This window comes from Erythranthe guttata, chromosome 12 (assembly GCF_056151865.1).
Source record: "Erythranthe guttata isolate IM_541 chromosome 12, IM_541, whole genome shotgun sequence".
In the NCBI taxonomy this organism is placed as follows: domain Eukaryota; kingdom Viridiplantae; phylum Streptophyta; class Magnoliopsida; order Lamiales; family Phrymaceae; genus Erythranthe; species Erythranthe guttata.
In genome coordinates, this window is record NC_142544.1 from 18,342,848 (window position 1) to 18,355,931 (window position 13,084).

The window sequence follows — 13,084 nt, forward strand, 5'->3', positions numbered from 1 at the left end:
TAAAATAATACTATGAATTTATATTAAGAGAAAACTAGGAAGTCCATAGTATATATCCTAATACAACATTATAAAACCACAATTATATGTGAAGAACAACACTCAATATGACAACAGCAACCCTTATATATATATATATATATATATATATATATATAAAGTCTATAATAATAATAATAGCAGTATTCCAATTATCTCCTTATACAGTACAGTGTAACACATTCAAAGCTCAAATACTTGCTGCATTGGGTTCTACAAAGTTGAAGGAGAATTTCGACATCAACTGTGGAACTCCGGATATCGTCTGACCATAAGTCTGTACAAAAACACAATAATCGGTACATGTTAAGGCTCATGTGCGAGGATGTAAAATAAGCATTAAAATTATAGGTAAAGTGCAATTTAATCACAATATTTCGTGAAGTCGTCATTTTGAAACGATTTAAGAGTTTCAATGTTTTTTTTTTTCTTCCGATAATTGGCACAAGAATTCCAGTTGAGGTAACCTGTTCATTGTCGTGGAGTTCGCACAATGGAACAGCAAGGATTCTGAATTTCTTAGGTACAATAAATCGCCTACTTGGTGGCAGCTTGACGAGAAAGAGCTTAGTGCATTCCTGAAGAAAAAAAACGAAATATAAGTCAAGGTTCAATAAATTATCGACAGCTGTCAAGAATGTAAGAAAATAGCAAATATGAGATGAGATTACTTTAGGCTTGTTTATGTTTGGCGGCAAATACGGGTGAAGTGGAGCATCGAAATCAGGTCTCCACCAGATGCCAAGACAATCTCCGACCTGGATAATCAAGAAACACCAGATTTCAAATAATTGTAATGACAAATGAAACACCATTGCTACATTGAGAACGAACAATATATGTATCTATACACACATATACATATATACATATATACCTCCCATTCTGGGCCACGGCCATCTTCACCGGCAGATAACTTGTTCAATAACTTGCGTTTTAAGCAGTCAATATCTGAAGCATAACATTTATAAAAAAAAAAAGGTAATCTTAAGAATCTTGCCCGGGATTTTCTAATCAAATTCGATGTATGTATGCAAGTAGATAATATGTACGATCCCATCGTAATGCCATTTACCTGATTCGCCCGGTCTTAACCGACCACCTGGAAGTGTATAAAAGGAGTTCTGAACTTGCAGCACTAAAAGATGGGGATGTTTGAACAATTCTACCTGTAAAAGGTTGGTTTCGGGCTCAAATTACAGAAACAATCTCAAACGTGCAAGAATTGCATACGGTAAACTCACATTATTAGTAACTAAAAGCAAAGACAAGACCGATCATGCTTATAGTTAGCATTCAGATTACGCAATAATTTCAGTAAACCAGTAACTCCATAAGCATCTGCTAATAGCAACTATCTCTAAATCCATATTCAAAACCTAATTAATCAGAACTGTACTGGAAAAATCTGATAAATCCAGATCAACATCCTAATTAATCAATCAGTGAATAAAGGAAAGGGAAAAAAAGCTCACCACAATCACCGCAGCAACGCAGTTCCTCATGCCATGGGCTTCGTAACTGAAACCCCCAAAAAACAACAACTCACGAAAATTAGGGCTAAATAAAAATACTCAACGAACAACACAAATTATACTTTTAAACATGAAAAAAAAAAATAAAAAAAAATCACCGCATACCTAGCTGTCAACCGTAGAACACGATCGGCATCAGATTCGTTCTTCAAGGAGACGGATTCTTTGGAGCCGAAGTAGTAACAGCTGAGAGGGTAAATATCCAACACGTCGGAGCTAGTATGATCGGAATCGCCATTTTCCAAAGCTCCGGTAGAATCGCCCATATTCAGAGATTCAAATCACTTGATAATTGAAGAAGAAGAAGAAGAGTGCAGTAGTTGGTGGGGGGATGGGGTATTAGAAGAGGGGAAATTGTAGTGGGACAAAAACGTGTCCATTCTAGAGAGAGAGAGCTGACGGCTGACATTGGGTGCCTTTGATAGGGAATCTTTATTTAACTATTCGCAATCTTATTATACTTTAGTGGTGGTGGCCTCCACTGATTCTAGGGTTCTTCGCCGACTTCATTTCGAATTATTTCGCCGGAATCTTCACCGACTTTGTGAGCTGTGTCGGTCACTCATTGGTCCACACAATCTACAAATAATTTTTGATTTTGCAAGGGGACCAGAAAATAAATATTTATATTTCAATGACAAAAATTGCTAAAATTGACAATTCAATCAAAATTTATTGGGTAAATTACAATTGCCCCCTTGAATTAATGTATATTTATAAAACAAGCCCTCATTTTTCAATAATTACATCCATACCCTTGAATTTGTAAATGTATTACGTTAACATCCTTTTGTAGGAGGTGAATGCAAGAAATTTACAAATTTCAGGGGTGGATGTAATTTCACACATAAAAGGGGTTTTTTGGAATTACACTTTACCTCAAGGAGGTGGTTGTTATTTACTCAAATTTATTTGATAAACCCGGTGGAATCTCTTTTGAGCCCATAAATATCCAACTCTATTTATATATTTTATAAAAATATCTAGGCATCTTTGAACTCGTGGCATATTCCAAAGAGAAAATATCTTTGCAATTGGCAATATTATTTGTATTTGATTAGATTATGATAATAACTCAATAATATCTTTTTAATTCTTAGGGATAAGATTGTCTTTTTCCCTTTTCGCAGCACGTTACGAAAGGAAAGTGACCGGGGGTGGGGTCCACTTGATATAACTGAAATTACAAGGCCCAAAAATGCAATTTATTTTGTTTACACGGTGCAAAATATTAAATAGACCTAATTTCAAGGGTGCAAAGTGGCAATTACTCTGAATACAACAACAGATTACCTCTGCTTTTGGTAATCTCAGCCAGAGAAAAAATGGCGACAATGGCTCAGCTTTGCTGCTCTCCTCTTTCCGGCCACTATTTCCTTATCAATACCTCCTCTCTCTTCAGCCCTAGATTTGGCAATTCTACTATCTCCAACACAATTTCATTACAATGCAGTAAAACCAAATCTCACACACCCTGCGCCGCCGCCGGCGGCGGAGATAGCGGCGGCATTGGACGAAGTAACGGTGGCGGCGGCGGCGGCGGTGGAGGAGGAGGAGGAGAGGACTCCGAAATTAGCGGTGGAGGTAGTGGTTTTGGACCCATCGGAGCTCTATTAAACGGGTGGAGGGCTAGGGTTGCGGCGGATCCACAATTCCCGTTCAAGGTTCTGATGGAAGAGATCGTCGGTGTGAGCGCTTGTCTCGTCGGAGACATGGCTTCCCGCGCCAATTTCGGCCTCGACGAGCTCGATTTCGTCTTCTCCACCCTAGTCGTCGGCTCGATTTTGAATTTCCTGCTCATGTACATACTGGCCCCAACCCTATCCTCCTCGGCCCAAACCCTACCCGCCATCTTCGCCAATTGCCCCACGAGCTACATGTTCGAACCCGGTCCGTACACCCTGCTGAACCGGCTCGGCACCTTCGTCTACAAAGGCGCCCTGTTCGGCGCCGCCGGGTTCGCGGCCGGATTCGTGGGAACCGCCATATCGAACGGGCTGATCAAGACGAGGAAGAAGATGGACCCCAATTTCGAGACGCCGAACAAGCCCCCGCCGACGATTCTGAACGCCGCCACGTGGGCGGTTCAGCTCGGACTGAGCAGCAATTTCAGGTACCAGACATTGAACGGAATCGAGTTTCTGCTGGCCAAGGGTTTGTCGCCTAATTTTTTCAAGACGTCCGTGGTTGTTCTGAGGTGCTTGAATAATGTTCTCGGTGGAATGTCCTTCGTCGCCATGGCTAGGTTGACGGGTTCGCAGGTTGTCGGAAAAGAGAAGGCGGATTCATAAAGCTTTTGAGTAGAATGAATTATTCAAGAAAAATGTGATCTTTGATGGTTGTTTAGAGGGTTTTGGAGTTAGGTTTAACAGTTAATTAATCTCGTTTTGTGTTTTGGTTTTATAATTGTTTTTCCTTAATTTTCTTTTGTAAAATTGACTAAAGCTAAATTGGTGTTTGTAAGATTTTTGGGAAGGGTTCATTTAATTAAAACATAACTTTGCATTAGCATTTATGTTATAATTATTATTTACTAAAGTTAATTTATAAGGTTATATTTGAGATAATTTATAAAAATAAGTTGAAAATTAAGAATATCAATTTATAAATAAGGTGTTGATCTAGACTTAAAGTCCTTCCGAAAAGCCCAAACCATGTTTGCCCGATAAAGCCGTTGGCGCCGGCAAGGCAAGCACCTTAGCCCAGTGAGCCTCGATGAAAAAATGTATCAACTAGTAATCGGGTGTAATGCACTTGAATGACCGTCTCAAGAGCTCGAAGTTTGGCGTTGTGACAGGCGCAATTGACAACCGGCCAGTGGCATTTAATGCACCTGACACTACTACTTAATGGTGCGATGTCCGCGTAAACTAGAAGATTGGAAACGATCATAGCACTATACTGACTAGCCTCACCTAAAATGATTGGTTAGGATGATGATGTGGATGGGGCCGGATTACCAAACGACGTGCGGCTAGTTAATTGAAACGGCAAGGCGACGTGCTCCCTACATGCACCTCATCAATCATGTTCGGCGGACGAATCAAGTGTTCAAAGTTAATTTTCTACCATGTTTACAAAATTACATAACTTTTAGAAAGAATCTATAATTGAAAATTTTACTTACAAGAATTTTACTTTTTTTTAAAATGTGTTGCAGCATCTTCAATCTTCATTTTCATTTAAAAAAAAAAAAAAAAAAAAAAAAATTGAATATTAACCCCGGTTTGGCATCTGGGCCAAACATGGGCTTTTCTAGGTATATTGGGCTGGAAGGAGTTATAACCGTCTGACATGGGCCGAGCCCGAGTTAGGATCTATTAACCCATGCTAACTAGAGACTCGATTTTTCCCATATATTTTTCTATAATTAAATTTACATATTGTATATATCACACACAAAAATTAAGGACACTATTATTAACTTATTATATTAAATAAAAGAGACAACATTATTATGGCCGGCAATAAAATAAAAATATGCTAATGTTTGATTGGTTCTTGGAATGGAATAATAAGATAAAAGTCCAAAAAATTGGATCAAATTGTAATTATATATTTAAAATAGTAAATTACTAAGTTTTTTGCATAATAATTTATCAAATGCAATTAGCAAATCTTGTGGACCAAAATCCTTTTACTAAGTTCCTTCTTTGAAAGCTTAATTATACTTTAAGTTATTGATCGAGAGGTTAACTGTTGATCAATATTTACGGTAAAAGCACGGATTGCGATATGCATAATTTTAAATATCAATGTGTTTTTTCACTGGAGAGACTTGTAAAAGATGAATTGTTGTTATATCAGTATAGTTTTTTGGTAAGTGATCTCTTTTCTTTATTTATATCAAAGTTATACGTGGACACAACTTATAATAGATAGAAGGTTAAATCTAAATGTAAATTAATCACAAGAAATAAGTCAAAAGATTTAAGCGAAGTGAAATAGAAGGGCCAAACTCTAAATACCAGCCGAAACCCCTGTTCAACATATGTTAAATTATGAAAAACACCTCATCTATCCGTAATTATCAAAATCCTCCTAATGTTTGTTTATGTCTTACATTGATTCCCTTACGAGATGATTTTTCACGGAATCATTTTTGTGTCAGTGGAATATTTTACAAGAAATGTCGATTCTACCATGCAGACGTGTCATTTCTTTATGCTATTTTTTAAAGTACAAAAATTACCTTAGGGTGAGTACCTCTATACGAAATCTTTCGTCTTCTTAAATAACACGTTCACAATTTCTCTGTATTATCGTTACCCCTCTAATGATAATTTTTAACTTTAACATGCAACATAGAGAAATATCACGTATGTTGGTGTAGAATTAGTATTTTTTCGCGAAATACTCCCTAAAATAAAAAAAACATATAGTGAGAAATCACACCATAAGAACTCGAGGAAAGACAAAAACAAACATTGAGGGTATTTTGGTAATTAAGAAAATATCAAGAATGTAAATAATAATTAAAAAAAAGATAGAGAGGAAAATGAAAAAAAAAAAGGAAAAAATAAAATAGGGAGGAGGAGAAGAGTCAACCGACGTAGTCTAGAGTGTGGAGTTGGGTGGAATATAATTCATTGTTTGAAAGCAGCGTTTGCTTCTCTTTTAAATTACATTACATATATACATACAGATAGATACACATTGATCGTCACTTCTCCTCTTTTTTTTTCGTGTTCTGATAAGATTACTCAGAAATCTCCAAGATAATCATTTACTTCCCGAGTTTTCTTTCCTCACAGGTTAGTTTCAATTTTAATTGTTCTTTGTTTCCGACGAATTATTTGTTGCGTTGATTATGCTGTGTTCCTTGGATTAATTATTGGTAATTAATTGTTTATCATTTCTTCTTCCTTTTTCCTTTGTATATCATGTTCTCTGTAAGGAGGAGTTTCGTTTGTTGATTATGCCTTGGAGAAATTGGGTTTCTGTAAGGAATTAGGTGATGGATTGATTGGGGGCGAAAGGGAAAATTAGGGTTTTCTTTTGTTTGTTGTATGGGATTGATGAAATTTGATTTGGTTGGGTATTTTATTGAACTGTGTTGAATTGGGGAGACGATCGCAGTAGTTGTAGCTCTATTGATTTCCATGTGATACAAAGCAGAAATCGTAATGATCGAATTCAGTATGTAGAGTTGAATGTAAAGGATTGGGGCACTAACGGTATTAGCAATTTTAATCTATTTGTGGATTATGTGGTTTAGGTCACTCTTGAACATTTAATGGCTATGTTATATTTCTTAGCTGCTTTACGGCTTTGCTCGGTCGAATTATTACGATCTTTGTTTTTCATCAAAGTGCATTTTATCTTCTTGTTTCTAGTCAAGTATTTTCGTTCCATCTTTCTAGAATGTGATAAAAAAGAAAGACGTATGCTGATAGTCGTGTTTTCTTACATTTGTTAAAGGGGTACTCGGACGTCATTCTGGAAGGAGGATTATAACATCGTAAATAACCTCCGGAGGATTGCCCATGGATCAGAGTAATAATTATCCTTTTTTTTAGCTTTTTTTCAATTTGTTTATGAAGTACATTTTTCATAACTCGGGTGTAGTCTTTCTAGCATTTAACTGATTTACGATATCCATACGTCGGTCTGCTATGTGCCTGTTTATGCGAGTCGTTTTCTTTTTCCGTGGCATTGGTATGGTAAATCATTAAGAAAAGGAACATGATTGCAGCGAAGTTTGATTTCCTAGATAATATATTTGGTCGTGTCTACTCACATTCTCCGAGCAAACAAGAAGGATGTTGACGAAACCTAGAAATACCTTCTGGCTTTGTCGAACTCTGGTTTTCACATCGGTCAATCTTTTTTTTCTTTGGACAATCTACCCAAATTTGTTTAATTCTGTCAGCAATCGAAACTTGGTTAGAGACGAATATGTGGTGGAAGTGTTTGCCATATATTCTCTGCGCGCATTGCTTAAGAATATTCGTAAGATATCCAGCTTCAACTCCTTGGTGCTACAGAAACTCCAGCTGGAAAGTCACCTATGTTCTGACATACTAACTTAGCTTTCTTTAAGACATTGTTATTGAGTAGGGATTAACGAAAAAAATAAAAAATCGAGAGACTAATAAGCGCCTCCTAATGCTATAAATTGGGACTTGTTGGTGTTACAGATGCTACTATTGAAGAGGGAGAGGGTAGAAATGCTCTTGAATTGGTGAGATCAGTTTCAGATAAGCATCTTGATCTTTTGAGGCCTTCATCTCGATATTATTCCATGTTTAAAGGTAGTAGTCGTCGTTATCTTTGGATTTTTTGTGATGCATAATAAAGAAAGGGTATATGGGTCATTTTCTCTTTTACCGAAGATTAAGGCCCTTATCTAAAACATGCACATGTTGAATTAGTTTAGCTGCAACCTATTTCCACATGCTGATATAAAGCCTTTTATTCTCTCTGTTATATGAACACTATGAAGACATCATGATTTATTTTATATCTATTTAGTAAAATATAATTTTTTGTCTCCTCATAGGACAAGCAACGGATTCTGGAGACAGGGAAAAGGGCAAGTATACTTTGATTAGAAATGAAGACGACTCACAACTAGGGATATATGACAAACCTCTTCCTTGCTTTGGCTGTGGAATTGGATGGTTCTCGTAAGTATAGTCCGAGATATGATATTATCTGCTTCATTTTCCTTGTTTTCTTTTCTAAATAAAATCATACTGCAATTCAGGTTTCTATTAGGTTTCTTGTTCCCGCTGATGTGGTATTATGCTACATTCTTGTATTTTGGAAATTATTACCGCAAGGATCCTAGGGAACGAGCTGGACTTGCTGCATCTGCAATTGCTGTGAGTATTTTGTTATTTTTTTTTTTTTTTTAATGTTGAGTGATTCTTGAGAATTATCTGAAATCGAGCTTTAATTTGCAGGCTATGGCATGCTCGGTTTTATTGTTGATCGTTGTCTTAATTCTGCTTCTCTAGCTTCTGGTCTTGCTACTTCCATGGGGCTCGCTCCGAATATGTTGAGAAGCATTGATATTATATGGAGTTGTTGACTTCACATACACATGTTGATATGAATCTTTTTTTAATGGATAAAGATTTAAGTGTTTTGCAAAATTAGTTTGTCGATCCACCTCTGTATATGTTCGTTCCATTCGAGTAATTGTCTTTGCAGGAGCCTACAGTTATATTTGACAGAGCAATCAAAAGCTCATTGAAATCCCTTCTTTATTAAAACATACAAGTAAAGTGGATGCGCCCTATTCGTATAAGAAAACCATTTTTTTCTACTTATAATTTTGTACTTTGTGTAACCTGTTCCATTTAGTTTGCCCTGGGTATTGTTTTGAAAGGATATATATATATATATATATATATATATATATATATAAGCATTTTACAATGTTTTGAGTTTTACTGGTAAAAGAGTGATTTGGAGATGGGTATTTTAAGGGGAGTGGAACTAAAACAGAGTATTGATGGTGGCCAATGGAATGCTTCAAATTAAGAGATAGTAATTAGGGGTGTAAAGGTATCGATTCAAGTCGAACATGTGGTGGTTAAAATTTGTATCAAACTTGTGTTTGACAAGCAATCGAAGTTGAGGCGAACACAAACCAAACCAAGCTCAAACGAACTTAGTAACAAGCGATAATTGGGGTATTAGGTTCGATTTTAGACCCAATTAGGAATGTAATGAGGTAGATTACAAGAATATAAGCGCATGTCATCATGAAGGACTGTTATAGAGTGTACTAGGGACAGTTTCCCCTAGCTTAGACTTCAACCAAATCTTATCAACTCGACGAATTCCATAAGCCTCCGCCATCAAATTGGTGAAACCAACAATCATTTGCATATGATAGTTAATCTCGTCATCCTGCGTATGTCAACAACCATTCAAGTCATCAACACTACTTTCATCTTCTCTCACATTTGTTACCACTTGATCAGTAGGTAGCAGGTTGGGGCCCTCCCAGACTCGGTCTGCAATCGAAATGCCAAAGGCCTCGGCTCTTAGAATAGCAGTCGCTTCGATGAACTCTATGTGAGTTTCGTCATCAGCAGAGAACTGGAGAGGGTGTGGAGGAGGATGCTCTTTAGACCACATTCGAGTCCCTCGATCAACATCAACGGCATCTTCAGTATATATGGATGTCAATAGCTTGATCTGGTAGACGAAATAGACCTCAAACCTGGTTCCACGATATTACACAGTTAGCAACTTTTTGAACATTAATTAATTTGTTTGTATTCCAAAAAAGAAAGAAGGGAACAATAGAATAGAGGTGTTTGTATATACTTAAAGCGTGCCCAGGTCAGGCAGTCATCAAATGTGCGCGTGTCATATCTGTCTTCAAGGCATGTAAGAACAAAATTTCTCGGGCATGTGCACGATTCTTCAAGGCATGTAAGAACAAAATTTCTCGGGCATGTGCACGATTCTTTCTATTCGAGATATATCCACTTGGGTTACTTATATATTCATTGACCTCCCGTGGTATCATCTCAAACAAAATATCAAATTCTGATTTTGCCCATTTCAGGCAATGCTCGATCTTGGAAGGGAAAAGATACAAGGTGCGCAGAGATTTATGTTTTGCTAATCCAGCCAGTGATGCAACACCATAATTGATAGTTTTGTGAGGGATCACGGGCTGAGTGTTGCACTCATAACCCAATCTTTCTGATTCTATGAATGCCTTGCGGTAGTACAAACTACAAACAACGTTGAGCAATGTAAAGTATATCCTCGCACCCATGCCTCTCGCAGTGGCTTGAAGTTGATCTCTTTTTCTCTTACTTTCTTCACATTACACTCGCACCCATGCACAGGGTGATTAGACGGATCCTCTTCCACGGTGAATGAGGAAGGATTATATGTGCTTGATATTGTTCTCGGTTTTCCCATTGTTTAACGCCGAAATTCCAGTCATTTCATGGAACACAACTAAGTCATCTGTTTTGAACTTAAACCGCTCCAACTTGTGCTCGTCTCGATCATTCACCTAAAACGTTTTCATATTTCGACCAATATCTATGAATAGACTCCCAGACGGTCCCCTAATTTGTGTTTTTATGAAAGTAATCGGAAAATTCTGCTCACAACAATAGTCGTTAATTTTAATAGCCTCATCTATGGGAGTGTCGGTAACGACAACAACCTACAATGTTTGAACCTCACATTATTAATTGATTTTCTCTTGTATAAAAATAAAATGAAAAGTAGTCTTATGCGCACATTTATGCATTACTAGAAAGGTGTGACCTGCGTTGCACGTCTGTATTAATTTATGTATATTTTAAAATAGTAGAATGTGATTTTATTTAATATTCATATGCATAAGCTATAATATTTACTTTACAATATATATTTCTTCTTCGGTTATTCCAGTATTTATTTATCATCGTCGTAACTTTGTAGTTAGTGATTTTTTTTTCTTTTTAATTAGAACTTTTTCGTTCTTGTGATTACTTTCATTTCGAGTTGTCTCATTTAATTTTGATTATTTATTATATTTTTTTTATTTTTTGAACAAAGAACAAAGGAATATTAATGAAAATTTTTGGATGGAGACATCATCATTGTCGTGAACCAACGGTTCACGAGTCATATCGATCGGGGTTCACAATTCAAAAGTACAAGACCGTTAACCAACCCTTAAGGTTAAGAGTTTGATTATGACTTTTTTTATTTTTAGAATAAAGGAAAAATGAATATTAATGAAAAATTAAACATAAATGACAAATTGGGTGGATACATGATCATGAGGGATATTACGAACGTTATATTTAGAAGTTCAGAGGGATGGCAACTCGCCAGAAGAATTTTTACAACGATCATGAGAAACGTGAACCAGAGCCCAAGAGGAGTTTCTGGACAAGGTGCCTGTTTTGCCGGAAAATATACGAGGGCGCTCTAAGATATTTGAATACAAGTTTTCATTGCGTTAGATGCTCCAAGGAATTTATCACGTGTGAAGCAACAAGTATCGATGGTTTTGAATATGGAGATGAAGATGAAGAGGATTACGTACCAAATGAGAGTGAATTCGATAGGGGAGTTAAAAAGGACATGGGATCTTCGGACAACACAAAACCATGTGGACGAGACAATGGTGAAGAAAGTTCTGACAAGGTCAATGGGGATTTCAGGGGCAACTCTAATGTTGATTCGTCACGTGGATCAAAGGAAAGCCTAACATGCAACGGTAATACATAAATTATTGGAGAGATAGATGAAAGACGAAAGCAGGAAGAGGCGTGAGAGCTCGATTGAGTGTGATTTCCACTTTTCGGGGCGGAAAAGGAAAAACATCTCCAACAATGACAAAGATCGATCTTTGTAGCTCTTTCACCTAACCTCATATACTTGTTATCGCAAATAAGACATTTACTTATTTTTTTTTATGTTAATACACGTAAACAAAAAATCGGGGTACTGAACTCCCGCTATCTTTTAGCCCACCCTCGTTTTCAATCTGATATGTATTATTATTTAAGTTAATTATAATTAAGTTAATTATAATTAATCAAATTATATGTTAGTGGGTAGTTTTTTATTAGCGGGCATGAATTAAATTAGTGGGTTCGTGTGGTTAAGGGGTTAGTGGGGTGGTAGTTTAATTATTATTTATGAGTATTATAAAGAGGGTAATTAGAATGTTACGTATTATGAAGTTTAAGAATCAATTAATCTCCCTTTGTCTTCTCTTAATTCTCCTCTCTAGTTCTTCTTCTAATTCTCCTCATAATTTATATCTCTCGATTTCTTCTTAATTCTCGAACTATGTTTTCTTGCTCAAATTACCACGTAACAATGGTATCATAGCCAGGTTACGTTCCATGGAGGCACGTAACAATTCAGAGGCTGAATTTCGTACCGGGGTTAGAGAAATTCTAGCACGACAGGAATCCAATCTCGACCAAATACACAACACCCTCCAAGTTGTCCTCAACGAGCTTCGAGCTCTAAGGGCCTCTTCCAAACCCAAAAATGATGTCAACCCAATTGTTGTGGGAGAAACATTACAGCCAATCAAGCAAAACACAACCATAGCCGCGACACGCACAACTCCAAACCTTGTCCCAAATACAAACCTCAAACAACAAATTCCAAAAGTCCCCACGGAAAACGCAACGGAACGGAATTTTCAAGCCAAAAAATATTTTGAATTTCAAAGTATTGCCCAAGATCAGATGGTGCACCTCGATTCATTTCGTTTGGAAGGACTCACTTTGGAACGGAATCGCTGGTTAATTGGGTTCAAGGGCTCGTCGGCCGGGGAAGATTTTACTATGGCGTTGCTCTACCATTTTAGGGCTACCGAATTTGACAATCCTTCCGAAGCCCTCACTCGTTTCATGAAACAAACACTCATTGATGCCATTTACCACGAAGAGTTCAAGCACCTCTCTCAAATAATTGATGGATCACCCGACCAACTGAATTCGCAAAATGATCCCATACACGTATCAAGACTTTATCATTGAGGACAAGGATATTTTGAGCGGACGGGAATGATA

At 36.9% G+C, this 13,084-nt stretch overlaps 2 protein-coding genes and 1 non-coding gene across 3 annotated transcripts; 2 read left to right on the forward strand and 1 right to left on the reverse strand.

The window, feature by feature from the left end:
• Window positions 1–1,980, reverse strand: CFIM-25 (homolog of CFIM-25). Its single transcript, XM_012992776.2, has 7 exons — window positions 1,680–1,980; window positions 1,515–1,560; window positions 1,115–1,208; window positions 917–990; window positions 711–797; window positions 507–617; window positions 1–316 (listed from the first exon to the last, which is right to left on the reverse strand). The coding sequence occupies exons 1-7, from the start codon at window positions 1,838–1,840 to the stop codon at window positions 230–232; spliced, it is 660 nt and encodes a 219-aa protein (XP_012848230.2). The 5' UTR covers window positions 1,841–1,980; the 3' UTR covers window positions 1–229.
• A 786-nt stretch (window positions 1,981–2,766) lies between these two features.
• Window positions 2,767–4,082, forward strand: LOC105968143 (protein RETICULATA-RELATED 3, chloroplastic). The gene has a single exon (XR_016034846.1). It is a non-coding gene; the product is annotated as a protein RETICULATA-RELATED 3, chloroplastic (transcript).
• Window positions 4,083–6,259: 2,177 nt separating this feature from the next.
• LOC105968167 (uncharacterized) lies at window positions 6,260–8,864 on the forward strand. The gene is made up of 6 exons (XM_088826707.1): window positions 6,260–6,327; window positions 6,996–7,070; window positions 7,715–7,828; window positions 8,077–8,203; window positions 8,284–8,401; window positions 8,483–8,864. The coding sequence occupies exons 2-6, from the start codon at window positions 7,061–7,063 to the stop codon at window positions 8,534–8,536; spliced, it is 423 nt and encodes a 140-aa protein (XP_088682833.1). The 5' UTR covers window positions 6,260–6,327; window positions 6,996–7,060; the 3' UTR covers window positions 8,537–8,864.
• The last annotated feature ends 4,220 nt before the right edge of the window (window positions 8,865–13,084 follow it).